The sequence below is a fragment of the Jaculus jaculus genome, chromosome 16 (genome assembly GCF_020740685.1).
Source record: "Jaculus jaculus isolate mJacJac1 chromosome 16, mJacJac1.mat.Y.cur, whole genome shotgun sequence".
NCBI classification, from domain to species: domain Eukaryota; kingdom Metazoa; phylum Chordata; class Mammalia; order Rodentia; family Dipodidae; genus Jaculus; species Jaculus jaculus.
In genome coordinates this window covers 21,915,199-21,942,982 of record NC_059117.1, presented here as the reverse complement: position 1 = coordinate 21,942,982, position 27,784 = coordinate 21,915,199, and the positions used below count along the sequence as shown (strand labels likewise).

General features: G+C 44.4%; 1 protein-coding gene and 1 non-coding gene across 2 annotated transcripts in view; one reads left to right on the top strand and one right to left on the bottom strand.

Moving 5' to 3' along the window:
• The window catches only part of Lamb4 (laminin subunit beta 4), a 106,785-nt gene that overhangs the window by 36,930 nt on the left and 42,071 nt on the right, over positions 1-27,784 (top strand). The window contains exons 12-22 of the mRNA XM_004652675.2: positions 313-392; positions 1,154-1,308; positions 8,904-9,067; positions 9,648-9,812; positions 11,048-11,163; positions 12,518-12,638; positions 18,573-18,750; positions 20,673-20,816; positions 23,422-23,653; positions 24,102-24,259; positions 26,817-27,041. Of these exons, the coding sequence (XP_004652732.2) occupies positions 313-392; positions 1,154-1,308; positions 8,904-9,067; positions 9,648-9,812; positions 11,048-11,163; positions 12,518-12,638; positions 18,573-18,750; positions 20,673-20,816; positions 23,422-23,653; positions 24,102-24,259; positions 26,817-27,041 (1,738 nt within the window). The remainder of the gene's footprint in view (positions 1-312; positions 393-1,153; positions 1,309-8,903; positions 9,068-9,647; positions 9,813-11,047; positions 11,164-12,517; positions 12,639-18,572; positions 18,751-20,672; positions 20,817-23,421; positions 23,654-24,101; positions 24,260-26,816; positions 27,042-27,784) is intronic.
• LOC123455434 lies at positions 17,856-17,932 on the bottom strand. The gene has a single exon (XR_006633908.1). It is a non-coding gene; the product is annotated as a small nucleolar RNA SNORD55/SNORD39 (small nucleolar RNA).

Below are 27,784 nucleotides of genomic sequence, written 5' to 3'. Positions count from 1 at the left end.
TTCTGAGCAGCCTTAAATGACCCATCTTGAGCAACATCTGGTGCTATTAACGGGATTATTGGCTTCCACTGTATTTCCCCTGAAATAGTATATGGACGCCCCTCTGTCCCTTTCACTCAGTTCTGGAGATGGGGGAGAGATGTGTCCAGGGAGATCCGGCCGCAGTGTGTGGGCAAGGAAGGCTGCTTTGCGCCGGCCAGCTGGTTAGGGCACTTAATATGTGGGAATGACATTGTTGTGTTTTCAGTACTAACACTTCAGAGCAGCAAAGACCTTCACAGCTAGACCCAGCTGAGCCCTTTCTTCCTGCAGGTCGGATACTGGGGCCTGGAGGACCATCCCCATGGGTGCTCTCCCTGTGACTGTGATGTTGGAGGTGCTTATTCTAACGTGTAAGTCAGTAGCGTGGATGGGAAGTTTGGTAGCAGCATTTCTTATTTCCACATGAGAGCACATTCTATTCTGATCTGATCTGTTTTCACACAGAAGGATTTTATGCCATGACAAGCAAAGAGTGTTAAAATGTAAGGACCTTGAGATGTCACTGCAGCCCATTTGATTTATTTTTATTATTTATGTATTTATTTGACAGAGAAAGAGAGAAAGAATGGGCACACCAGGGCTTCCAGCTACTGTGAGCAAACTCCAGATGAACACACCCCCTTGTGCATCTGGCTAACGTGGGTCCTGGGGCATCGAACCTGGGTCCTTTGGCTTTGCAGGCAAATGCCTTAACTGCTAAGCCATCCCTCCAGCCCCAGACCATTTGATTTATTTGGCTTCAGATTTCAAGAATGAGAAAAACTATCCTTCTTGGGCTTCCCCCCATGAGGCTACATGGATGCCGGAAAATATGTGGCTTGACCTTGCCAGCTTTGTGTCCTCTGCAAAGAGACATCTGGCATTCCCCCTTTCCCAGTTTTTAGAGCAGAACCAGAAACTTGGAGGGAATAGGAGGCCTCTTGGGTTCCCTGGACCTGAATTTCTTTTACAGGACCCGTCATGTCCAGCCCATGGCCCCTCAGCATCCCCAACAGGATAACTGGTAGATAATCTAAACTTGGATCAGAGGGTTGGGGGCACCTAGCCCAGCATGCCCACACCTTCACCCTCAGCCCCTCCACACCCCCTCACGATGGATTCTTGCCTTCAGGTGCTCCCCCAAGGATGGGCAGTGTGAATGCCGCCCGCACATCACTGGCCGCAGCTGCACAGAACCGGCCCCTGGCTACTTCTTCGCCCCTTTGAATATCTATCTCTATGAAGCAGAGGAAACCACAGCCCTCCAAGAACTGGCGCCCTCGGTCCGTATATGTCATCTCCTCCCCGTGTAGACTTCGTTTCGTAACAAGTCAGGGTCAGGGAACACATACAGTCTGCGCGGGCACTCATGTCTATGACTTGTGCTCGATCTAAAACGAGACTGTAGGTTCCATAAATCTTGATGGCCGAGCCTGTGCTTTATCTTTATGTCCTTGTGGTAACACAGCCTGGAACAAATTGTCGTGGAATCGATCCATTGGGCTCACTGAACATTTACTTCCCTGTCTCGACTCTGGTGACACAAACTACAAGGGGACGGCCATTGCCTTGACTCGGTTTGTACCAGCGCCTACCACGGTACCAGGCAAATAGGAAGGAGCTTATGGAAATCTGATAGTAAATGGAAGTACATAAGATTCTCAAGAGCATGCCAGGAAAGAGTGACTCAAAGTGAACATCTTTTTGTTTTGTTTTGTTTTTGTTTTTCGAGATAGGCTTTCACTCTAGCCCAGGCTGACCTGGAATTCACTATGTAGTCTCACGCTGGCCTTGAACTCAGGGAGACACTCGTACCTCTGCCTCCCGAGTGCTGAGATTAAAGGAGTGTGCCACCACATCTGGCAAGGTGAACACTTTTAAGGAGAGAAAGCATTTGAAAGTCAGTTCTGAAGGTAAGATTTGGATAAAGAAAGCAGAACTGGTTCGAGGTCCTACTGTCCAAGTGATTTCCAGCAGTCTCTTTCTTATCTAGTCAACTGATGGGGAGAGATGGCAGTAGCCCTCAGGAAGCTTGGAATTTGCTTTTGGAGTGACTGGAACTGAAGCAAAAGCAGAGGCCTTGCGTTGTCCCTTATACACCCAGTGGAGGTGGACAGGATCAAAATGAAATAGTCCTCTAGCCATGTTCTTCCTCAAAGCCTTTAATAATACATTGTTATAATGGCAACCAAACAGAAATCCAGGGGAAGGGGATGCTGGTCGTTAGTCTGAGGTGTTAATTGTACGTAAAATAGTTCGCATCTTTCAGGACAGAAAATACAAGCCATGGCTGGAGGTATGTCTCAGCTGGTAGAGTGCTTGCTTAGTATGCATGAAGTCCTGGTCTCAACACCCAGCCCTGCAGAAACACTGCATGGTGGCACACATTTGTAACTCCAGCACTGGGGTGGTAGAGGCAAGAGGATAAGCAGTCCAAGGTCATCCTCAGCTACACAGTGAGTCTGAGGCTAGCCTGGGTTACATGAGACCTTGTCTACACAAGAGGAAAGAAGAAAGAAGGAAGAAAGGAATAAAGAAAGGATGGAAAGGAAGAAAGAAAGAAAGAAAGAAAGAAAGAAAGAAAGAAAGAAAGAAAGAAAGAAAGAAGGAAAGAAAGAAGGAAAGAAAGAAGGAAAGAAAGAAAGAAAAGAAGGCTGGAGGAATGGCTTAGTAGTTAAGGTTTTTGCTTGCAAAGCCAAAGGACCCAGATTCAGTTCCCCAAGACCCACATAAGCCAGATGCACAAGGTGGCACATGTGTCTGCAATTTGTTTGCAGTGGCTGGAGGCCCTGGCATGCCCATTCTGTCTGTCTGTCTGTCTGTCTGTCTCTCTCTCTCTCTCTCTCTCTTTCTCTCTGACTCTCTCAAATAAATAAATAAATAAAACTTTAAAAATCTTTAAAAAGAAAGAAAGAAAACACAAAGCAAACATTACCTAAAATACATATACACATTATTTACTTACTGATAACTGATTGAACAAGATAATTTCATGAACACTAATATAGCTCTCAAGCAGGGGCATGAGTAGAGGGTCTGAAACAATATTGGTCCTTTTTACTAGGGGATGCTGTCACCCCTGATGTGAATCCTTATTATTCCCTCCATAGCTTAAAGGAAGAAAAGGCGTGTGTGTGTGTGTTTGTGTGTGTGTGTGTTAGTTTTAAAGGCAACAATAATTTTTCTTCTAAACTGAGTGAATTCACCATGTAGTCTTATGGTGGCCTCGAACTCATAGATATCCTCCTGTCTCTGCCTCCTGAGTGCTGAGATTAAAGGCATGCGCCACCACACCCAGCTCAAGGACATGATGTTTAATCATAGTGAACAATCAGCTTAGGTGCCATGGAACTCTTTGCACATTCCTTTAGCACATTTTTATTGGTGTGCTTACTATGCTGTCACTGAAGTATTTATTTATTTAAAGCTCTGTGCTTTACACTTTATGTATATTACCTCATCTAAATCTCTAGACAGCCCACGTGTTCTCATCTCCAATAGCCAAATCAGGGAAACATCATAGAGCCTGAGAAACATAGCCAGTCTTGTTAGGTGACGGGCAGCAGAGCTTGGATTTAAAGTCAAGTACATCAGCTTCCAAAACTCTGGCCCTTAACCCACCAAGGCATAACCCAACTACCAATATAATGCTGAGAGTCTGGACAGTATAAAAGAGGATTAGTTAGGAACCTGGCCTCAGGACTTCTTTCCTACCTGACACTTTACTGACAATGGCTCAGATGGAACAGGATGGGGGCAGTGCGACGGCATGTGTCAGGACTCCTGAGCCGTGGGATCTGTTGTTATGAATGCGCTTCAAACTTGTGCAGTGCGAAGGTTTATGTTGACTGCCAGGTTGACAGGACCTAGAATCAATTACTGAGGGTAGTCTCTGTATAGGCCTGGGAGGGATTGTCTTGACTAGGTCAACTAAGGAAGATTCACGTTAACTGTGGGCACCATTCCATGGGCCAAGGTCCTAGAGTATATGAAAAAGGACTAGCTCAGCGCCAGCCATCCTCACTGAAGAATGAATATAACCAACTGCTTTAGAGTTCTGCTGCCATGCCATGCCTCCCCTGCCGTGATGGACCATGACCTTGAAAGCTAAGCCCAAATGAGCCCTTCCTACCTTTTGTTGTCTGGTATTTTGTCCCTGCAATGAGAAGCAGTGGAGACCTGAGACTGGAAAACCAGGGATTTTAATTGCAGAGTAGATGAAGAGACAGATTAGCTAGAAAGTTGTGAACATTTCAGAGGGGAAATGGTTCGAGCGTATTCACAAATAGAGAAAGGAGTTAAAATAGGGAAGAAGTGTTGCAACATGAAATCACTGTCTCCTGCAAAGCTTAGAAGCTACATGTTATGTTTTGGGAAGTGGGTTCCATGGAAGCTTCCTTGAGGAAGAAAATGATGTGATGAGTATTTCCCTCAGTGTTGGTGCAAACAGACTAGCGGAAGAGAGGTCCAAGTTGGAGAGGAGAGCTGACTGCAGTTGTATGGCAGGAAATAAACAAGGATGCAGGTTCCGAGGCAGCAGGGAGAAGGACTGGAGATGGGGCCATAAATGGACTGCATCTTAAAGACAATTCTCTAAGAAAAATTGTGATTAACTTCCTTAGTAGCTCATTAGAGGATGACATATGTACGTGTGTGTATAAGTATGTGTCCTTGCTGCTTAAATGTAGTCTGCAGATGCACAATACTGGCCTTCAGGAGCTCATTAGAAGATCAGCTCAGCCCCATGTGGGACTATTAAGTCGGGTCAGTGTGTGAACAAGATCCCAAGTGATTCCTGTGGCTGTAAGGAAGTGCTGATTAATTTTCGTTCCAAAACAACTTGAAAGAGAGGAGCAAGGAATGAGTCACTGTTGCAGCTACCTTATTGTTGCTGGGACAAAACCCCTAACCAGAAGCGGCTTATGAGAGAAAAAGGTTCATTTAGGCTTACAGTTACAAGGGGAAGCTTCATTGTGGCAGAGGAAGCTGACTTATTCATCATACAGCCACAGCAGACAACAGTCAATATGAACACACACAGCTAGGCTTGTCAACCCCAAGAACCCCCCCCCCCACCACACACACACACACAATACATCTTCTACAGCAAGGCTCCACCTCCCCAAAACTCCACGAGCTGGGGACCAAACAGGAAGCTTAACCAAAACTACCTATGTCTATGAGGGGCATTTCCATTTAAACCTAGGATACTTTGCCTTCTTTCTGCCCCTGAAGCATGTTCTGGTTCAAAGAGAGATCTTGTTTCCTGAGAGCTAATAGCACCTCACTTGCTCAGTTGCACACATAACACACTTCACTTGCACTAATGTAAGTCTCAATGAACTCCTAGACCTAGGAGGTTCACCAGAGCTCTGAATCCAGGGAGCCCCATGTGTGAATGGGCAGAAGGAAGCGGACTCATACTGTGCACATTCCTTCCCAACAGATGCATGTGCCGTTCTCCCAGGAGACTTCATTACTTCAAATAACTTCAAAGTGAATGTTATGATTTGTAGATGGTGACAGCAGAGCTTAAACCATGGGGCCTTTCTCAGTGTGGGATCATAAGTAGCACACAGGTGGCATGTTCACAGCACTGGTCCTGCCCATTTGATTCTTTTTTTTTTATTTTATTTTGACAACTTCCATAAATATAGACAATGTACCATGATCATAATCCTCTCCCACCACTTCTCCTTTCCCCTTCCCAAGTCTCCCTTCCACTAAATCCCTTCTTCTTTCCAAGCAACCTGTCTTCTATTTTGTCTTGTGAAGGTAGCACCAGCCGCTGTGAGGTCAAGAATTTCAAGGTCACTTTGTGTCTGAAGGACAGCATCGCAAGCATTCTTGCCTTTTCTTTGGCTGTTATATTCTTCCTACCACCTCTTCCATAATGGTCCCTGAGCCTTGTGGAGGTGATAGAGATGTTTCACTTAGTGCTGAACAGCCCACTGTCACTTCTTCTTGGCACTCCGTTGAGTTTTGAGTCAGCCCAGTGGTCACCATCATCTGAAAAGAGAAGCTCCTCTAACCAAAAGTAAGAGTAGCATTAACATAAGGGTACAATAATAAATACTGAGAGGGAAGTTTAGTGGTCATAATAAATCACTTAACCAGATGAAAGTCGTAGCCCTCCCCCCAGGGATTATGACTTCCCCAGCTATAGGCTTTTGCTTAGGTTTCAGTACCTGGCAGAAAGTCCCTCCCTGGAGTAGGCCTCAAGTCCAATCAGAGAGCAGCTGGATTTCCCCATAACAAACATGCCACCGTTGCACCACTTGGTACATTTGGCCTGGTTGGCCAGCCATAAAGCTTGCAGTATCCACTGCTGGTTAACATCATTGATGACTTTTCTCCACAAACAGGCTTATCTCCTTTTCACAAAGGCACAGCTCCTCCAGGAGCCTGACTGACCACAATAGCTGGAAAATTTACAAAGAGGAGATAGTAAAACACCTACCTCTGTCTATTACAGTTGCTGCCCACGTTATCTATCACTGACACTATCTCTATCGCCCTCCTTTGTCTCTGCCCACTATCCCTTTCTCTTGTCTCCATCCAGCCTAGATTCCTCTTACCCTCACATCATACTTCTAGGTGACGCGACTCAGGCTCTATCCCTCAGGGATCTGAGCCTCTGTTTCAATGTCCTGATCAGGTCAGAAGCAACAGAAATGTAAAGAAGTATCAGAGATGCCCCATTGGACAATCTTAATGGCAGGCATATCCCTCGTGTTCCCATTATACAGTAGCCCTGCTCCTTCTCATGACTACCCACCAACTAACATGGGGACCCTCGGTCCATAGGCTTAGTGTTGGCAGAACTCTATTCTTACCCAATAATAAAGTCTTTCTCTCTCTCTCTCTCTCTCTCTCTCTCTCTCTCTCTCTCTCTATATATATATATATATATATATATATATATATATATATATGCATATTATATATACATACATAGATACTTAACCAGATCTATGTATATATTATACATAAACTTTATATATATTATTATATATTTATATATTAATATATAAATAATATTATATATATGTATATATATATATATATGTATATATAAAAGTTCTAGAACTGTAGAGCCTAAACTTGTAAGAACAAGAAGCTCCAGTTCCCATGGTCATCAGGAATAACTAGAGAGTGTGGCTGATCCTGCTTGGTTCCCAAACTCATGGACTTTACCTTGAGACACATTATCACACAATAGCCATTGGTTTAAGACTATGTGACGTAAAAGAAGCCCCCCTCCCAAGCACATAGGTGCCATTCCAAGCAAAGTTAAGCTGACATTACAGCTGCGCCTTGAGGGTGCTCCATCCCACTCACGTCCTCAGTCATCACCTGGGTGGCAGGGTTTTTGTGGGGAGGGTGGATCCCAGAGTCACAATGCGACGTGGTACTTCTTTTGCTGAGAAGTGAGTCTCTTGGGCTGAGAAGATGCTATATTTTTACCACCTTGATGGATTAGCTACTCTGAGCCCTCAGAAAGCGGTGCTGGCCACTGCTCTGCCCCACAGTTAGAGAGAGGTGTGGAAGTGCTACTGTTCCTACTGTGGGAAGACTACACAGCATGGTACTTTCAGTATCCCTCAGTGCAGGGCTTTAGTGTGATATTCCATCGAACATGTGGATGGTCAGACCCTTTGGGACTGTATTATGACAGTAAGCAGGAGAATTAACACAGCTCCAGAGCAAGACTGTGAACATACACTATTGCCCATCCTAAAGGAACATAGGTAACAGTTTTAGCAATTTTCCCATTCCTTCTTGCCAGGGGGCATCAGTACAGTTTATACACAGGGTCTTCGTTGCCAGTAGTACAGTAAGTTACCCCTAAAATTACATCTCAGTGTCTACATAGACCAGCAAACTGTTAAATAGTAAGATCAAGTGCCCTAGACACCAGAGTCAGAGGCATAAACTTCAGGCAAAGTTGCCCAGCTCCTTGAGACATTAGGGCCAGCCTTTATACCCTGGTGTCTATCAGTCACTGACTATGACCTGGTTCCCCAGGGTTTGTGTAGGGGATTAGACAGAGTTGTGACAGTGTAGTTCTCCACAGTTCTCTGTGAAAGGGAAGGTCAACCCTGAGCTGTTAGCAGCAACTGGGGTGTGGGTGTACCAACCAAGCAAAGATAGTTTTTTAAAAATATTTGTGTGTGTGTGTGTGTGTGTGTGTGTGTGTGTAGGCATGCCAGGGCTTCTTGCCACCACAACAGAACACTAGACACTTACACCACGTTTCTGAATCTGGCTATGTGCATGACGTGGGAATTGAACTTGAGCTGTCAAGTGAGTGTCTTTAATTGCTGAGCCATCTTTAGAGCCCCTATAGAGTAGTTTTGAAATGCTTGAAAAACATTGCATAGGAATCAGTTTTTTAAAAGATTTTATTTATTAGAATCAGAGAGAGGGAGAAATAAGAGTGAGAATGGGCATGCCAGGACCTCTAGCCACTGCAAATGAACTCCAGATTCATGTGCCACCATGTGCATCTGGCTTACGTGGGACCTGGAGAATCAAACCTGGGTCGTTAGACTTCACAGGCATGTGCCTGGGTCCTTAGGCTTCACAGGCATGTGCCTTAACTGCTAAGCCATCCCTCCAGCCCAGGAATCACTTTTCATAGCTCTCTAGTCTATTACAGCCTCTTCTGAAGGTGGGGTTTCTTATTTGTGTTTCTGTCTCCAGTGCAAGGCTGCACACACCTCTGTGGCCAAGCCTCTGTCCTGTTCTTGATAGCCTTCACCCAGAGCCTGGTACTTAATTGGTACCGACCAAGCATTTATAAATGAAGGGCAGCTTGGGTAGATCACAGAGCAACTTGAACTCCAGGCTAAATACTTTGAGCATTATTCTGTTGGCAGCCAAGAGGAACTTGAAATGCTCTGTTGGCAGCAGTATGGAATACGTACCGGGCCAAGGACAGGAAGTAGAGGAAAGCCAAGAGCTATTGCAGCAACACAGGCAAAAAGGAACAAGAGGCAGCATTCGAATGGAGGCTGTGATTGTGGACAGGAAGATGAAAAAAGTAATTAAAGAATATTATCCCCACGATCCAGATGGCCTCAGGCTTGCAGCCAGTGTAGAGACCAGCAGGGATTCTAATCCATCCAGTGTACTAGTTCTGTACTTGCGTGTTCTCAGGCAGATAGAAGAGGAACATTCCTCATGCTTGCGTGGATGAAGTCAAGACAATAAATCCATGTGGGTTTCTCAATGGCATGCACGAAAAGGCAGAATCTGTAGCACAGCCAAGAGAATGTTCTTTTGCCTACATATTTTAGCCAGAGCTCCATAATCGCATCTGAGAAAACCAAGGTTGTTGGTATGTAACATGCTCAGTTCGTTAGCTCATGGGATACTTAAAAATTTAAATGGGGGCCCAGTGACCCCGCTCTTGCATCCACCTTTCCATACACTCACATTGATCCAAAGCTGCAGCTGCACACATGATTCCCAGCTGGATTCTGGACTATATCCAAGTTGGGAAAGTTTATTCATGACTCAGCTAAATCATATACACACCAGTAAATATTTTTGTTCCCTGATCGTGTCTAGGCCTTAACTGTAGGAAAGCAATTTACATTCTCTTGGTGACTTGTGGCCAGGTGTCTGCTGTGCATGTTGTTTTCCGAGAGCCGGTTCCTGGAAGCCCTGTGACATGGACTGGACCTGGGTTCGCCAGGGTTCTCCCTGGGGCTGGCTTGAGATTTACAGTCAACCACATTGCTCTTCCCGGAGACTTCACCATTGCTGTGCACTATGAAGCTCAGGTATCTGTTGATTCCAATCTCACATTGGTGGAAAAAGCAGGGAAATAGGTTCCCAAACTGTCTGTGGATCAGATTTGCTAGAAGAGGTTCACCACAAAATGATTTGCAGGACGTTGAACATCTGGGAAGCATTACAAACCAAAAAGGTTTCCTAAAGATACAACACTGTGAGCCGGATGCACATTCGCTTTATCCATGGGGAGAAACTGAACTTCCAAGGCATGTTTGGGGGACCGGGTTTAAGGAAGTGGCAAATGTTTGTGTAAGAATACTAAATAACACAAAGTTTGACCTCCTGAGTAAACTAAATTCATAAATCAACATACATATAGAGATTCAAACTCACAAGGGATGAAACCAAAGCTTCCATTTGCATTCAGATATTACCCTGTGACGAGAGAAAGACTAAGAGCAGATGGTCTCTCTTGTCTCCAACTACCACCCCTCACTTCTTGAAAGATATCTGAAATTGAATAGGTACCAAATTATAACAATGCTTGATCTAGATTCCTAACTCTTCCTGGGGTAATCGGAAAGCCAGCCATCTCCACTGAACAATGTTTCATGTGGCTGGAGGGAGGAGCAGTCTAAGAGACCCCAGAGCCTCTCTGGGGACCATATTCTGGAGATAGGCCCTGCATATCACATGACCAGGGCTGCCAGGCCATTTTGAAATGCTTCATATGACATAATTCTCTCTCACTTACAAAAGCAAGTCAAAGATTTTCAGTGGACTTTGACCAGCTGAGTCTGAAATCCATTCAAAAGGAGCAAATATGTTTATTTATTCATAGAATATATCCCTGACAACTCAAAAGAAAAAGAAAAGCTTTTCCAAATTGTAAGGTTCTTAGCATATAGCTAATTATTCATATTCTCTCTCTCATATAACATTTTATGAAGGATTCCAAATGGCTCTTGTATGATCCAAAGCCCTGATGATTACTCAAGTCTTGAGGAAATAGGTTGAAGATTAGCCCTGTCAGAAGGGTTAGAGGTTTTTCAGGCCTGTGAGCCATAGACAGAATCTTCTTCCTGCTTGGATAGTAATCTAGATGCCAGAAAGCCAGATGTAGGAGAGAACAACACAGTCATCTTTCAACTCCAGCACCATTTTCCAAGTGAGCTCTGGGTTACAGATTCAACTCCATGCACCATCTATTATGGAGGTGGGTATGGGGCCAAAGTGGTTTCATTTCCTCATACTGACATGCTGTAATGCCCTGTCTGTCTAGTCTGCAGCTGACTGGACTGTCCAGATCATGGTCAACGCCCCCGAAGGGCACAAGCACTGCACACACAAGATGCCACAGCAAGCTCCTCTGGCTTTTGCCTTACCAGCAGCTGCCAGGTATGCTTGGGAACTGACCTCAAGTAAGAAAGATCTCTTAGAATTTGAACCATATATCAACACTTTGTAACCAGGACTAAATGGGAAAAACAGAGCCATACCAAAGGAATCTGTCGCATGTACTGCGTGTGCTACACTATGCTTAATATTTAGTATGATGTTTAATTTTTGTAGCAACTCAAGGAGCTAGACTATGTCTTCATTGGAGGAAGGAGGAATTGAAAAGAGTATTGAGATGACCCAACTAGCTCCCATCTCTAACATATAGCAGAAGAGATTCCCAGCCCAGAGAGCCTGGCTCTGAGCTTGGAATGTTCTTTTTCCACTCCCCAGATGCTTTTGAAATGTGATCAAGTAAAATTCTGCAAAAGTAAAATATTCAGTGAAGAACTGACAATTAGATGAGAGTCTGGAAGGAGAAAGATACTACTTTTTAAAATTTTTTATTATTTATTTATTTATGGGTGTGCCAGAACCTTCAGCTGCTGCAAACAAACTCTGGATTACGTGTGTGCTGGAGAATCAAACATAGGTGTCCTTTGGCTTTGCATGAAAGAGCCTTAACCAATAAGCAATTGTTCCATCCCAAAAGCTACTCCCTTTTTTTGTTCTTTTTGTTTTTTTTTTGGTTTTTTTGAGATGGGGCCTCACTCTAGCTCAGGCTGACCTGGAATTCACGATGTAGTCTCGGGGTGGCCTCAAACTCACAATGATCCTCCTACCTCTGTCTCCCAAGTGCTGGGATTAAAGGCATGAACCACCACAGCTGAAAGCTACTACTTTTAAAAAAATTTTATTTTTATTTATTTATTTATTTGAGAGCAACAGACAGAGAAAGAGGCAGATAGAGAGAGAGAGAGAATGGGCACCCCAGGGCCTCTGGCCACTGCAAATGAGCTCCAGACACATGCACCCCCTTGTGCATCTGGCTAACGTGGGTCCTGGGAAATTGAGCCTCGAACTGGGGTCCTTAGGCTTCACAGGCAAGCGCTTAACCACTAAGTCATCTCTCCAGCCCTGAAAGCTACTACTTTTGGAGGCTACTCATTTTATCTCATCAGATTAGAGCAAAATGCAAGAGAACCCCTGTTGATATTAACATGATAGCTAGGAAATAGCCTGTCAGTTCCATGATGTCTCTAAGTCAGGACAACCATAGCCCATAGTTTCTGAGACTTTGCAGTTTGGCACGGTCATGCAGCAGAGCCACACAGGCTCTCTGAATTCTCTGCCCAGCGCTGTTGCAGACCTGGGCTTTGCTTGCCACAGTGGGAGGCTACCGAGTACCGTGGCCACTCAGGTAATACTACTGTACTTTCGTTACTGAAATTTTGCTGTATTTTTCTTAATACAGGATAAGGCTGCTTCCCACACCCATCTGTTTAGAACCAGATGTGCTGTATTCTATAGACCTCTACTTTTCTCAGCCATTGGAAGGAGAGTCCCAAGCTCGTCCTCACATCTTGGTTGATTCGGTGAGCATCTCTGAACACTGTGGGTGTTCCTTCTCAACGGAGTCCTGTTATAATAACTATGTTTTTAGACTCTGGAGAAATGTTTCTTGAAAAATATAAACCTATCTGTTTAATTACATAAACCACCCAATAGCCACTGGAAGTTGCAGACAACAGCATGCCCCAGTAAATGGCTTTAAGTATTTTCCTTTTTGTAGTATTTAATCTTCATAGCATCTCTGTGAGGTAGGTGCTATCATTATTTCACAGATGGGGGCACTGAGATGTGAGGCCACAGTGCTAGTGAGTGAGAACTCAGGAAAGAAGGTCACACTGCCAGTTTCCAGACCTCCAAGCCACTATTGGCATTTCAGGAAGCAGCTGGTTGGGGAAATCCCCCCCACGGTACTTATTGTTTTGAAAGTTATCCAATGTCTATATCCTATGCTTTTGTGTTATTGTAACCCAGGTCTGTAACAGTTGCACAGATTTTGTTTTTTTTTTTTTTTTGCTCTCAAATTTCATTATAAGCAGTTTCATCTGGTATTTGTGTAGTGTTCTTAGCATTTATATGATCTGTGCATGACGCTTTGAGTGACTCCTGTGAGTATCTGTCCCCTACATCTGAGCCATAGATGCTCATCCCAAACCTCTAACTCTAAGCTATGTGTGGTGGTTTGAAAGAAATGTCCCCCCACAGGCTCATGCATGTTAAATACTTGTTCCCCAGCTAGTGGCAATTTGGGAACATCGTGGGGCTTTGGGGAGGTACAGCCTCGCTGAAGGAGGTGTCACTGGGAGCAGGCCATGGGATCTTGTAGCCCAGCCCAGCTTGCTTGGGCCAGCTCACTCTTGCTGCTTCCTCCCAGCTAATGTGATAAAATGTGACACTCCATTGTCTTCTCTGCCATGCTTTCCCCGCCATGATGAAACTTGAAAACTGTAAGCCAAAATAAACCCTTTCCTTCCATCGGCTGCTTCTTGTCAGGTATTTTTGGCCAGAAATGAGAAGATAACTAGTACAGCATGTACCAGACACAGACTTGCCACGGGGCAGGGTTTGGGTAAATTCACCCTGAGCTACTCACCTATTATCCAAACCACGATTGTATAGCCGGCATCTATGTTCATGACTATGTTTATTCAATACATGTTTTTACTTTTTAAATATTTTTATTTTATTTATTTATTTTTAGAGAGAAAGAGGCAGAGAGAGGGAGAGAGAAGAAGACAGGGAAAGAATGGGCACGCTAGGGCCTCCGGCCACTGCAAATGAAGTCCAGATGCATGTGCCACCTTGTGCATCTGGCTTATGTGGGTCCTGGGGGATCAAACCTGGGTCCTTTGGCTTTGCAGGCAAGTGCCTTAACTGCTAAGCCATCTCTCCATCCCTTTAATAGACATTTTGAAATGATGTTAAGTATCTTCCTACTTTGCCCAAGGCTTATGGCTCCTAAAACCATTTGTTAAATTCTTTCCTGAAAGGCATTTCCCCCCCAACATTGATTTTCAGAATCGTAACTAATAGATGAAACTCTTACATCTAGCTGTCTTTCACATCTCTTCCCAATGATGAGAAACACCCATCACTGGGAAGGATGCAATCACTTTAGTTTCAGTTACCAGTGCAAGTAATGTATAGTACATGTTTTATAGGGCACTGGTAAGCACATCCCTGGGGCTCACTGTCTAAAGGGAAGATGCAAATAAGCAGACAACTATAGCCGTGGGGTGTGAGGTCCTGGAGTTGTAACGAGATACTAGCCAGAGCAGCTCAGTGTAGCTTGCACAACGGTTCTTGGCCTCATTTGATCTAACGCCCCAATGGTAGGCAGTTTTCTGTTACTACAACAAAATACATAAGATGATCAGCGTATGAAAAAGAAAAGTGTATTGGGGTTCACAGTTTAGAAATGTTTGTTGGCCGTGTTCCTGTTGGCATAGCTATGGTGGAGCAATGACACAGCATGGCCGAGGTGGAAGAAAGAAGAAGAAAAGGCCGGAGTCCCAGCTGTCCTCTTTGAGGACATTCCTTGATTGCCAAAAGATCTCTCAGTAGGACCCAGCTCTTACAGTCTCTACCACCTACCTCTCAGAGCTACTGCAGAGGACAAGCCTTTAACACATAGGCCTTTGCAGAACTCTTAAGGTCCAGACTATAGCTCTCCTAGTTTTATTATAGATGTTTGCTCACATTCTTTTGCTATCCTAAGATGAAATTTATGGGCAGTGTAGATTACCTGCATACCTAACTTTTAAATGAAGCAATATAATGTGCTAAAATTAATACAAAAATATTAGTCATTTATACTTTGGTATGTATTGCACAGATGTATGTATGCCAGAAGGCATAATGAAGTAGAAGGGTGCTCCTACGTGCAGAAATAGTATATATGAGGCAGCCATAAATGCAAGCATGTCATATAAGTGTTTAAAAATCATAGACTTGGTCCCTCGAATCGGGTGGTTATAGAAAAAGCTGTAGGAGACATGAGATCATTTTCCATTTTATGAGAATGTCTAGTATTTCTGATTTCCATCCACTAAAGGCAATAACACACCACACCCAAACACTTCCCACCAAAACCACTCCAAGGAATCTTCAAAATGCTCCCTGGAGGGAGGAGCCTACCACATAGAGAACTCCTGGACTGGGAGGATGGGGAGTGAGGGGTAGAGTGAAAAGGGAGGAAGTTTAGATTTTATCCAGAAGCCACACCAAAGCTTTAAGGAGGGATTGTCTGAACAAACTACACGTAAGAGAACCATGGTGACTATAGTGTAGAAAATAATTGGCAGTTAGCAAAAATGGAAGCTGGCTCATGTGGCTACCACTATAGGAACATGGGAGGGAAGTTACACACTGGAAACATCTAAGAAGTATGGATGAAATGGGAAGCGTTGGTGACCAAGAAGCAGGTGGCAGGGATGGTATTTTCTTTCTCCATTCCCCGTGTGGCAGGTGGTGGCATTACTTAGCAAGAATACATACAGCAAGCACAGAGAGAAGCAGGTTCAGGCATGCCTATCTTTGGGTGCCTGGGGCACAGCCAGTGAGTGATTTGATTGGTGCTGATCTGGAGCCATCCATTGAGACATGTGCAAGAGATATAAATTCAAATGCTAACCATGAATGGCTAGTAACCACCAATGGCCAGTATAGCCAAGGGCGCTAGGGAGTGGGTATACAGTAAGGAGGGGACTGATGAGAGAACCTGAAGAACCCCATTATGTGGGAATGGTGAAGGAATGCATTGTGTTGTCTTGTAGAGTGAATGTGAAGGGAGGCAGTGGTTTGGTAAGAAAACAGATTTTCAAGAAATCTGGCTATGCAGAAGTCAAGGGACACAGGTGAGTCAGTGGTGGGGTGAATCCACAAGACTGAGGTGGCTCACAGATGGGAGAGTCAGAAGAACCTCAAATCAGCTGAGAGGAAGAAGTGGAGATAAGAACAGAAACTGGTGGAGTTTTCTGGCTGTAGGGATGACAGCTGGACCCAGTCTTCCACTGTAACATTTCTGTCTTTGTAAGCTCAGAGTCAGGAAGGGGTTAAAATCCACAAGCTAGAACTTGTGAGGTGGGAAATAGTAAGCTCTGGTAACTTTGTTGATCCATTTTCTCAGTGAAGTAAAAGAAAATAAAAGGTGAACTGGAGAGATGGCTTTGTGGTTAAGGCACTTGCCTGTGAAGCCTAAGGACCCATGTTCAACTGTCTGCATATCACACATAAGCCAGACACATAAAGTTGAGGTGAGCACAAGGTCACTCATGAACACTAGGTGGCGCAAGTGTCTGGAGTGCCATTGAAGTGCCTGAGGCCCTGGTGCACCAATTCGCTCTCTGTCTCTCTCTCTCTCTCAAATAAAAAAATAAATAAATAAACAAATAAAAGGCTATGTCATCTGCCAAGAGTTCAGAGAGAGTGACAAGGCAGGTTGGAGGAGCTCATGACACAGTGGTGAAGTCACTTAGGGGTGAAATCCCATCCACAGCCATGACAAAGAACAATTATGGAAAGACAAAAGGGTTACAGCGAAAGGCCATGGCAACTGGCTTCAGTGTGTACAAAGCAGGCAAGACCAGGGATGGTCATCTGGGCTACTATCTCCAGTTTCCTAACGAGACCTGCTGAACAAAAATCTGTTCGCAATGCTGGACTGGACACCACATGTTCAAAATGATCATCTTAATGTGTTCACTAGGACACTCTATTCCATGTTGTCCAAGGCCAAAAATACACATGTGAAATAATATTGTAGGTCATGACTTAAACTCTTCTGAAAATTAAGCTGAATAGTCTTTCTTAATATAGGCATTAAGCCATAGATGATTCCCTTTGAAAATAAGCTTATGGTAGAAGATGCATGCATTTCCATAATGGCTGTATGGCCTGTGCCACAAATCGCAGAATGAATGTATGGATTTTTTTTGTAACGGAGTGTTAATTGGTATTACATGGATATAGGACCAAATGTTTAATTGACAGGAAACAGTAAGTTTGAAAAGTGCCTTTCTTGGAAGACTTTTCAGAGCCTGTAGCATGTTGGTTGAGACTGTGAATATCTAAGATGGCAACATAGTTTAGTATATGCCACCACCTGTGTACACGAAACTGAAAAACCTTTAAGGGAAATTTTGTGAAATAGGGTTCCAGTGTACTACTGTCTCTAGGTGTGTCCAACCTGGATCCCATGAGCCACACGTGTCCCAGACAGATAGGAATTCAGCCCAACAAATTTGTCATCTACAAACCAACATCATGCTGCAATGTCAAAAGTTTGGACATTCATTGAAGCCATGATTTCGTGTGTGTGTGTGTGTGTGTGTAGTATGTAGTATGTATAGTGTGGTATGAGATATGATTTGTGTGTGGCATAAACGTGTGTGTAGATGTGTGCGCCCTGTGCACATGTTTCTGGAGAGCAGAGGAGAATGTCAGCGAATGTCTTCCTCTATTGCTCATCGTCATATTGCCTTCAGTCTCTCCCTCGACCTAGGGCTGATGTTTTTGGTCAGTGAGCCTCAGTGATTCTCTGGTCTCTGCCCCCTGTAGGACTACAGTGACAAGCATGCACGCCCACGGGCAAGTTTTTACATGGATATTGGGGGATTCAAAGTTGGGTGGTTTGGGTCCCTCTCATGCCGAAGCAGCAAGCACTCTCACCCGCTGAGCCTTCTCCCCTAGTTCTTCATGCTTCCTCCATCCCCCCTGCACACATGTGCACGTGCACACACACACACACTCTGAGCACTCTAAGGTTGCCTTCCCCCCCACACAGTCAGGAGTCTGAAGCATTACCAAATTGTCATCATAGAACCTCATGGTTTCTTAATGTATCACAAGTAGCCTAGTTAAAACTCTTTCATCCCAGTGTAGTATCTCATGCCTTTAATCCCAGCACTTGGGAGGCTGAAGTAGGAGGATAGCTGTGAGTTTATGGCCAGCCTGAGTGCAGAGGGAGCTCCAGGTCAGCCTGGAACTAGAGTGAGACCTTGCCTCCAAACAACACAACACAAAACCAGTCTTTCAAATACGAGCCAGGCAAAAATAGCACGTCCCTATAATTCGAACATTTGAGAGACTGAGACAGAAAGATCACCAACTCAAAGCCAGTGTAGGCTGCATAAAAGAGCCTGTTTCAAAGAACCAAAAGTAAGAGAAGCCTTTCAAATGTAAGACAGGTTTATTAGTAAGAGGCATCATAATAACAATAAAAAGATAAAAACTTTTATTTTCTTTGCCATGAGTCAATAAATGTAAATACCTAAAGATTTCTTAAATAATTGAAAATCATAAAATCTTAAGCCCTGGGCAAGTTTAAGGATTGGATGAAGTGTCTTTCTGAGCTATCATTATCAGAGATCTATTTTTTTCTTTTCTTTTCTTTTCTTTTAATCCAATGAGACTCTTAGCAGAGAGTTTGAACACATCTTCTTTTCTCATTATGTCAAAAGCTTGGCCTTATTCCCCACCTCAGTTCACTGGAGGATTTCTGCAGAAAGCAGGACATGAAGGAGGAGGAGCTGTACAACTGTGTTGAAATTGCCTCAGAAGTGGGACCTCAAGTGCTCCCTGAGGCGTGTGAACGGCTCATCGTCAGCATGTCCGCCCAGCTGCACAACGGGGCGGTAGGTGAGTATCCACTTCAAGGGCTCTCGACAGAGGCCCTGAGAGCTCTCCACATGTTTTTTGGAACATGGGCAAATCAATTTATTTTAGCATCTATTCTAAAAATCCACATCCCATTGGCCAACCTATCAGGTACCCGAAGCAACGCCAACCCAGTGGCATCATCATGTGCAGCATTAGAGGGTGAGCTTGCTATTCCTAAAACGTTCATTTGGAATCCTATAATTTGACGCCTGGAAGGAACTGCAACAAAAGTGCTTCTCTTAATAAATGATATTATGAAGGTCTAAAGACATGACATCATTTGCCATTCACTTAGCTGTAGCAGAGGGTTTCTCAACCATGGCACTATTGAAATTTTAAGCAGGATAATACTTTTGTTGTTGGGAGGCTTCCCTGTGTATAACTGCATGATAAGCCTCATCCCTGTACCAGGATCATCTCTTCCAAGTTATGGTATTCAAAAAAAATATGTTCAATGCTGGAGAGATGTCTCAGTGGTTAAAAGCACTTGCTTACAAAGCCTGATGGCCTATATTCAAATTCTCAGTACCCACATAAAGACTCTCTCTCTCTCTCTCTCTCTCTCTCTCTCTCTCTCTCTCTCTCTCTCCTCACCATTCTCTCTGCTTACAAGTTAATAATAAAGTATTTTAAAAAAGAAAAAAGTGTCCAAAATTTGTCAAATTTCCCTTGCCAGGCAAAATTTGGCCCCAGTTAAGAACTGGTGATATAGAGGGGTAGTCAATTTGAGAGCCTGGTTTTCCCAGTTCCCAGACAAATCCTTTCTCTTTTAAGGTAGGGCTTGCTATAGGTTCAGCACATCTACCAACTCATGAAATATATGAAATAGGGGAAATAATAGTGCATGTCAGTTTCTTATCACCATAACCTGTGAGAAGTAACTTCAAAAGGAAGAAAGAGGGCTAAGGAGATGGCTCAGCAGTTAAAGGCACATGCTTGCAAGAGGAAGGAAGATTTATTTTGATTTATGCGTTCAAAGGTTTCCATCCAAGTCAGTTGGCTCCATATGGGAGTCGGGGACTGGTGTGAGGCAGAGCAAAATGACAGAAGGGCAAGATGGAGCAGAGCTGCTCTCCTCATGATAGCCAGGAAGGAGAAAGAGGGAAGAGAAAGGAGAGGAGAAGAAGAAAACAGAAGACAAAGAGGAGGAGAGAGGATGAGGAGAAGGAGGAGACAACAAGAGAGGAGGAGGAGGAAGAGAAGGAGGAAGCAATGAGGGGAGGAGAGGAGAGATGGAGGAGGAGAAAAGAGCAGAAGAGAGGAGAGGAAAGGAGATGAGAGACAGGAAGCAGCCCAGAATGAGGATGAAGTGTATCTTTCCAGGGCACCCCAGTAGCCTACTTTCTTCAATCAAGCTCCACCTCCTAATGTCCGCCACCTCCCAATAAAGCCATCAAATTACGATCCATCCTCCCATGAAGACAGAGCCTTCATGATCAGTCACTTCTCAGAAGCCCCACCTTTGAGCACTGCTGCATGGGGAATCAAGGCTTCAGTGCATGGGAAGACATGAACCTGTGGCGATAATTCACATCAAAACCACAGCAGTAGGCTCCAGCCCCAACACACACACACACACACACACACACACACACACACACACACACACACACTAATCCCACAGGAATAATGGCATCAGAAACATCAATTGTTTTAAACAACTCAAGTCTTTCATGAACTTGCTTAGTAATGCCAACTATTGTTTTAGGTACCTCGCAGGTATAATTGTCTTTGAGCAGTGCCAGTTGTTCCATGAGCAAATTCTTTATTGTCCCCAGTTAACAGCTGAGGTAGTTGAGATTAGAGAGGTACTGAACAAAGAAGAAAACTACAGCTGCTAAGGGATAAGGTACCTCTCTGCCCCTCCCTCAACTCTTCCTCCCTTCCTTTGTTTCCTGCAGCCTGCAGGTGCCACCCCCAGGGTGCTCTTGGGTCCAGCTGCAGCCGGCTGGGAGGCCAGTGTGAGTGTAAGCCTCATGTGGTGGGACGCTGCTGTGATAAGTGCTCGGCGGGAAGCTACAGTCTGGGGCCTCATGGCTGTCATGGTACGTAGCAAGAAACACAAAGGGAAATGGGCTTGTCCACAGCCTGAGTGTCTTGAAGGCAAGCAAAGGGATGTGGGAGGTTTGAACTGGGAGGACATTAGGGATTTGACTGCATCATTCAAAGTCTATGTAGATAAAAATGTGCTGAAGATTTTTCTTCCATATGTCAGCCATCCACTGGTCAATAGGCACTATACAGAGCCCTACTGGGAGCCATAGGCAAAAACAAAGGGAAAAACATGCTCCTGATAGTTTGCAGTGTGTATTGAATGGGAAATAGTCCCCGTGAAAGTGGGAACACCTAAGGAAGTTGGTCATGCAACCCCACCTTTCTGATGTAGCCTGTAAACCCAGTATCTGGACAGGCTCAAGCAACTGTGAGATTGGAAGGTCATGAAAGGCACAACACTGCTGCCTCAGGTAACACCTGTAGGTGTTTCCGCTGAGAAAAATACGATTTCTGGTGCTGGGGTCTCAAACAGCCTTGCAACCTCTCATTAAGTGCATACACAGAGTCCCAACTTCAGTTGGTATCTCAGCTCTTGTGGTTGTACCTTCAGGGTATAGCGTGAGTTCACTTGACTCAATGCACACCATTAATGGGAACATTGCTCTCCATAGAAACTTCGCTGAGGAGCCACACAAACCACAGATAGGCCTCTTGTTCCTTTAAAGTTGGGGAGAAGCCCTTCAATCATGATCCACAGAGATGGACTCCTTCCTGGCTATTGCTTGGGCCTGGATTCCTACCAGCAGACAGTACAGATCTAGGCCCATTATTGCTCTTTCCTCTTTTCAGGTTACAAAGTGCTTAAGATACACAAAGGGACCTCCTCAAAGAAGCAAAGATTTCCTCTACATATACCCTTATCAAACCATTAGGCTTTGTATTTTTGTAGGGAAGATGGGATCAAAGGACTCCACACTTTACCAGAAAAGGATGAAAAGATAGGGTCACACCCTAAGAAGGGTTCTATTTATTATTATTATTATTATTATTATTATTATTATTATTATTCACCTTCCCAACATTAAATTTTGGCCTATCATACAAGTAGAGGTTTGACTCATTGAAAATCATTGTTCACTTCATTTTCTCTGTACAAACGACCAATGTGCTTGCTCGGGGACCCAGTTGTTCATACTCGGCTACCTGATGAATGGACCAGTGACTCATCAGTTAACAATCATTTACCTGGTAACAGCAATGCCAAGCTTTGTTTGGAGGACTGTTTAAATTGATTTTATATTTTTTATTGACAACTTCCATAAATTGTAAAAAAATATCCCATGGTAATTCTCTCCCTCTCCCCACTTTCCCCTTTGAAACTCTGGTCTCCATCATATTCTCTCCCCTTCCCAATCAGTCTCTCTTTTGTTTTGATGTTATAATCTTTTCTTCCTATTATGATGGTGTGGTGTAGGAAGTGTCAGGCACTGTGAGGACACGGATATCCAGGCCATTTTGCGTCTGGAGGAGAACGTTGTAAGGAGTCTGACCCTTCCTTTGGCTCTTACATTCTTTCTGCCACCTCTTCGGCAATGGACCCTGAGCCTTGAAAGGTGTGATAGAAATATTGCAGTGCTGAGCACTCCTCTGTCACTTCTTCTCAGCACCATGGTGCCTTCTGAGTCATCCCAAGGTCACTGCCATCTGAAAAGAGAAGGTTCTCTAACCAAAAGCAAGAGTAGCATTAATAGATGGGAATGACCATTAAGAGAAGTGCTTACTGGGAAGGTTGGTGAGCATAGTATATACACTTAGCCAGATAGCAGCAGAGTTACACCCCTAGGGCTCACGACTTTCCCTGTTGTAGGTTTTCAGTATCAGGGATGTATTCCCTCCCACGGAGTGGGCCTCCAGTCCAATTAGAGAGCAGTTGGTTTCCCTCATAACAGACATGCCACTGTTGCACCCATCAGCTCATTTGTCCTGGCTGGCCAAATTTAAGGCTTGTAGTATTCACTGTTGAGTATCTTCACTGGTGATTTCTCTCTCCCCTATTGAGCTGCATGCAGCATGGCTTTTCCCAGCTTTCTGTCAGCTGATCTACATGGAGGAGGTTATCAGCTCAGCTCCAGCAGGATTTCTCAGTGACCTTGAAGCCCAAGTATGTGGAGTCTTCAGCAATAGGGTCTTACCATCTATTCCTGGTAGGAAACCAAGGGCCTCAGCAATGGCTTGTAATGTTTTGGGGGTATCAGGGACCTCCCTGGCCAACAACTCAATGGAAGGTAACCCATCCCTGGCACGGAAAATTTTATACTAACAATCTATGGCTTCTGAGTGTTCCATTGTCCAAAAAAGTACGTTTCCATGTGATTTATTTATATCCTCTTAGATTTTGGTTAGCCTTCCCTCCACGTCTCCACCTTTCCTTTATTCAATCTCTTCCCCTGACTTCACTTAGGCCTTTTCACCCCCATTAATCTGTTCTTCCATTTACATATATACAATATCATACTATTAAGTGCCCCCTCCATGTCTATTCCCTTTATATATAATCAGAGGACATTTTTAAACCTACTTTGTGCACCTGGGTTGGAACCAGGAATGCAGTACTATTTGCCCTCCCCCCAACATAATCCTCTTTGCTTTATCCAGAATGTCACTGCCATCCTGAAGGCTCCAAGAACACAGTGTGTGACCAAATAACTGGTCAGTGCCCCTGTCACGAAGAGGTGGCCGGTCGCCGTTGTGATCGGTGCCTGGCTGGGTACTTTGGATTTCCCAGGTGCCTCCCGTGCCCTTGCCATGGGTTTGCTGAACTTTGCGATGCAGACACGGGGTCATGCTTGAACTGTGGAGGCTTTACAACCGGAAGGAACTGTGAAAGGTATGGGATTCACGTGTGCCTTCATTTTGAGATCTCTGCGTGCTTGTTCTGATTCTTCAACAGAAGGTTTCTGAGTGAAGATTCAGCAGCATCTAGGTGACAATGATGACTCCAGGTGGGGAAGTCATGTCATCAGGACAGCCAGAAAATGTCAGATTAAGTCAGTCACACACATGCCTTGCCATCGCTTGTATATTTCTCAGATGTGACACACGTAAGTCCCAAGGAGTTATTATCTGTTATACTGTGCTTAATGAGTATGCCTTGAGATTTCCAATATAAAGCAAAAAAATAAAAAATAAAAAAGAGTTATTTCACAGAGCAATTGAGCATCCTGTAAAATACTGAGCCTGGGGAGTTGTGTTGTCTTAAAACATTCAGATTCACACTGGCCAACACCCGAGTGTTTCTGGGAACATTCTGGTAATAACGGAAATTGCCTTGACAGGTGCATCGATGGTTACTATGGAAATCCTTCTTTAGGACAGTCCTGTCGACCTTGCCCATGTCCAGATGTTCCCTCCAGCAGTCAATATTTCGCCCATTCCTGCTACCAGAACCCTTGGAGCTCAGCTGTGACCTGCAATTGTCTCCAAGGTTACGCGGGTATGATGCTCACGTTTTCTCCACCCCACCCTGCAACTTGAAAGCATTCACAGATTTGTGGTTTGTCCGCCTTGGGCATATGAGTAGTGTAGATTGTAAGTAACTGGTAAGAAGGGCTCTATTTTCTAAATTGGTGCTTTACTGAACAAAGAATTTGAATCATTCCCAAAACAATAACAATTAAAAACTCATTCCACTGAGCTATATTGTTTTAAAAGGTTTTAGCAAATTCAAAAGTTTGTTTTAAAGATAATCGTCACTGAGTATGGTGGCACACAATTTAATCCCAGCACTCAGGAGGCTGAGGTAGAAGAATCACCATGAGTTTGAAACCAGCCTGGGCTACAAAGTGAGTTGCAGACCAGCCTGGACTACAGTGAGTCCCTGCCTCAGAAAAAAAAAAAAAAAAAAAAAAAAGGAAAATATGATCATCACATGTTATATAAAAAACTATTATTAAGTTGTATACATATTACATACAATATAAATAATTTTAAGGGCTGGAGAGATGGCTGAGCAGTTAAGAAGTTTGCCTGCAAAGCCAAAGGACCTTGTTTTGATTCTCCAGGACCCATGTAAGCCAGATGCACAAGGGGGCACACACGTCTGGAGTTCCTTTGCAGTGGCTGGAGGCCTGGGCGTGCCCCTTCTCTCTCTCTCTCTCTCACACTCTGTACCTCTTTCTGTCAAGAATAAATAAATAAAATATTAAAAAGAATTTTAAAAGCTTAATTAGCCAAATGCCTTCTTTCTTTAATTCTAAACAATGTATCTGATATTTTACAGATGTAATTTTTTAATGTCTTGAAGCATTGATTTAGACATTGTGAAGATACTTGTAAGTCTGTCTTTCCTTTTTTTTTTTTTTTTTTTTTTGAGATAGGGTCTCACTCTTACCCAGGCTGACCTGGAACTCACTCTTTTATCCCAGGCTGTCCTTGAACTCATAACAATCCTCCTCCCTCTGCCTCCTGAGTGCTGAGATTAAAGGCATATGCCACTGTGCCCAGCTTGTGTAAGTCTTAATTCTAAATTTGTATCTCTTGCTCAGTCAAGATTTTGTTTTAAAGAGTTTAAGCATGAACATATAATAACATAAGCAAGAAAAACTTATTTATAAAGTGTACCCAATTTAATCTAAGAAAATGTGGAAATATTTTCTTCAATATTAACTATCACAAAAACAAATTACATGACTTGTTCCTTATTTGTCATATCTGGGGTTGTAAATGCCTTTGGTTAGTTGTTTGCTCTTTCATTAATCCGAGCACAGTTTGATTTATCAGTTTTTTGGTTTTATTTCTGTTTTTATTTTTTGGTTTGAAGCAGGGTTACACTGTAGTCCAGGCTGGCCTTAAACACATGGAGACCCTCCTTTCTCAGCCTTCTGAATGCTGGGTGGCAGGCGTGAGCCACCATGCCAGGCTCGGTTGGTTAGGTTTTAAAACTTGGGACCCTCTTTGGCTAAGAGTATTTCCAAGTGGAGAGACCAAAATGTGGACAGTAGAACAGCTGCAATTGCCTGGAGGTTGGGAGGGTGAAGAGTGTAGGAGAGAGAGGTGGCTTCCCCATGCCATGCTCAGCAGAAACAGCCCGGGGGGGGGGGTGTCACTCCCTCAAAGCGCGCTGCCCAGCTACTTTTCAGTGCCTCCCTCAGTCTGTTTGGCTGTTTCGTTTCCATTCGAGTTCACCTCTACCTTGAGTGGAAGTTCAGGCTGCCCCAGAGGGAGCAAGACCCAGATGAGGTTGGGGTCCTAGGTCCAGGAGACTAACTGTGCTTAAATAAACACGTAGAAATCATGTGCTTGAACTCCTTCGTTGTTTTTTTCTTTTCTTTTCTTTTCTTTTTTTTTTTTTTTTTTTTTTGAGGTAGGCTCTCACCCTGGTCCAGGCTGGCCTGGAATTAGCTATGTAGTCTTAGGGTGGCCTTGAACTCTCAGCGATCCTCCTACCTCTGCCTCCCAAGTGCTGGGATTAAAAGCGTGCGCCACCACACCCAGCTCCTTCGTTTTGTTTTTTTTTTTTAATTTTGTTTTGTTTATTTTTATTCATTTATTTGAGAGCGACAGACAGACAGACAGACAGACAGAGAGAGAGAGAGAGAATGGGCGCGCCAGGGCCTCCAGCCACTGCAAACGAACTCCAGACGCGGGTGCCCCCTTGTGCATCTGGCTAACGTGGGTCCTGGGGAATCGAGCCTCGAACCTGGGTCCTTCCACTTCACAGACAAGCACTTAACTGCTAAGCTATCTCTCTAACCCTCCTTTGTTGTTTTTGTTTGTTTGTTTGTTTGTTTGTTGTTGTTGTTGTTTTGAAGGGGGAAAAAAAGACTAGAAGCCATTCTTCACCAAAGACATTTTAGCTCTGAATAACATTCTCATTCTCTGAACAAATAATAAACCAAGTGAATGTTTTCACTTACTTTAGAGCACTTTTCCTTATTCAAAGGGTTGCCTTGTTACAGGAGCCCAGGCATTCTCTATTGGCAGACCCTGTCCAACCTTCCCAACATTCACTCACACCTCCTCTCGTTCCCTTTTTCCCTCCCGTCTTCCAGGTGTTCAGTGTGGAGAATGCGCTCCTGGTTTCTATGGCAATCCGAGAGTTTCAGGACAGCGCTGCCGGCCGTGTGAGTGCAACAAGAACATCGATGTCAGGGACGCAGAGTCCTGCAGCCGGGTGACAGGGGAGTGCCTCAGATGTCTGCACAACACCCACGGGCCACGCTGCCAGCTCTGCAAACCAGGGCACTTTGGATCTGCCCTCAATCAGACCTGCAGAAGTAAGTATGCAAAGCTTCCCCGGGGCGGGGCTGGGAGAGGGCATGTAGCTGGATGGCAGCTTAGAAGGGTGCTGTCAGCTCTCCCGGGCTCGTTTCACGTAGGCCAGCGCTTGCACGCAAGAGCAGCTCCCGCCGGGAGACCGCGTGGTTGCGCTGAACTTGTCTGCAGGACACAGTGCAGGCCATAGTGAGCTCAGGTGCAGTTGCAATGTGAGCGCTGGTGGTGTTCCTTTCTCTTCTGGGGCTGTTGTCATCAGCACTCAGGCTTGTGGACTCAACATTGATGCAGATTCCTGCGCTGCACTCCAGACCCACTGACTCAGAACCTCTAGGAACAGGGCGCAGGAATCCGCACACCCTATGGCTAGAGTCATCAGACACCAACAATGCCTTTCACATTTCCATACACATGCTCACAGAGACAACCCAAGAGATAGAGCAGTAGTCAGAAGCTGTGATTAGAATGAAAACAAACAAGCAAAGTTAATCAGGTGACCTTATTAAAAAGTAGAAAGTTCCCTGTGTGGAAGACAAATATCTGAGTCCATGGAAAAATAAAGTGCTCACTTCCCGGGGACATCTTTACTATTTCCCTTTACCCAGGCCACGTTAGTAAGCCCTTTCCCCCAGACATTTAAACAAGTGAGGCTCACAGACTTTCACTGCGAGCTCCTGCAGCATGCCACGCGGAATTATTGTCGGGGAGATCAAGATACAGTGAAGAGGTTGAACCTGACGAGGAG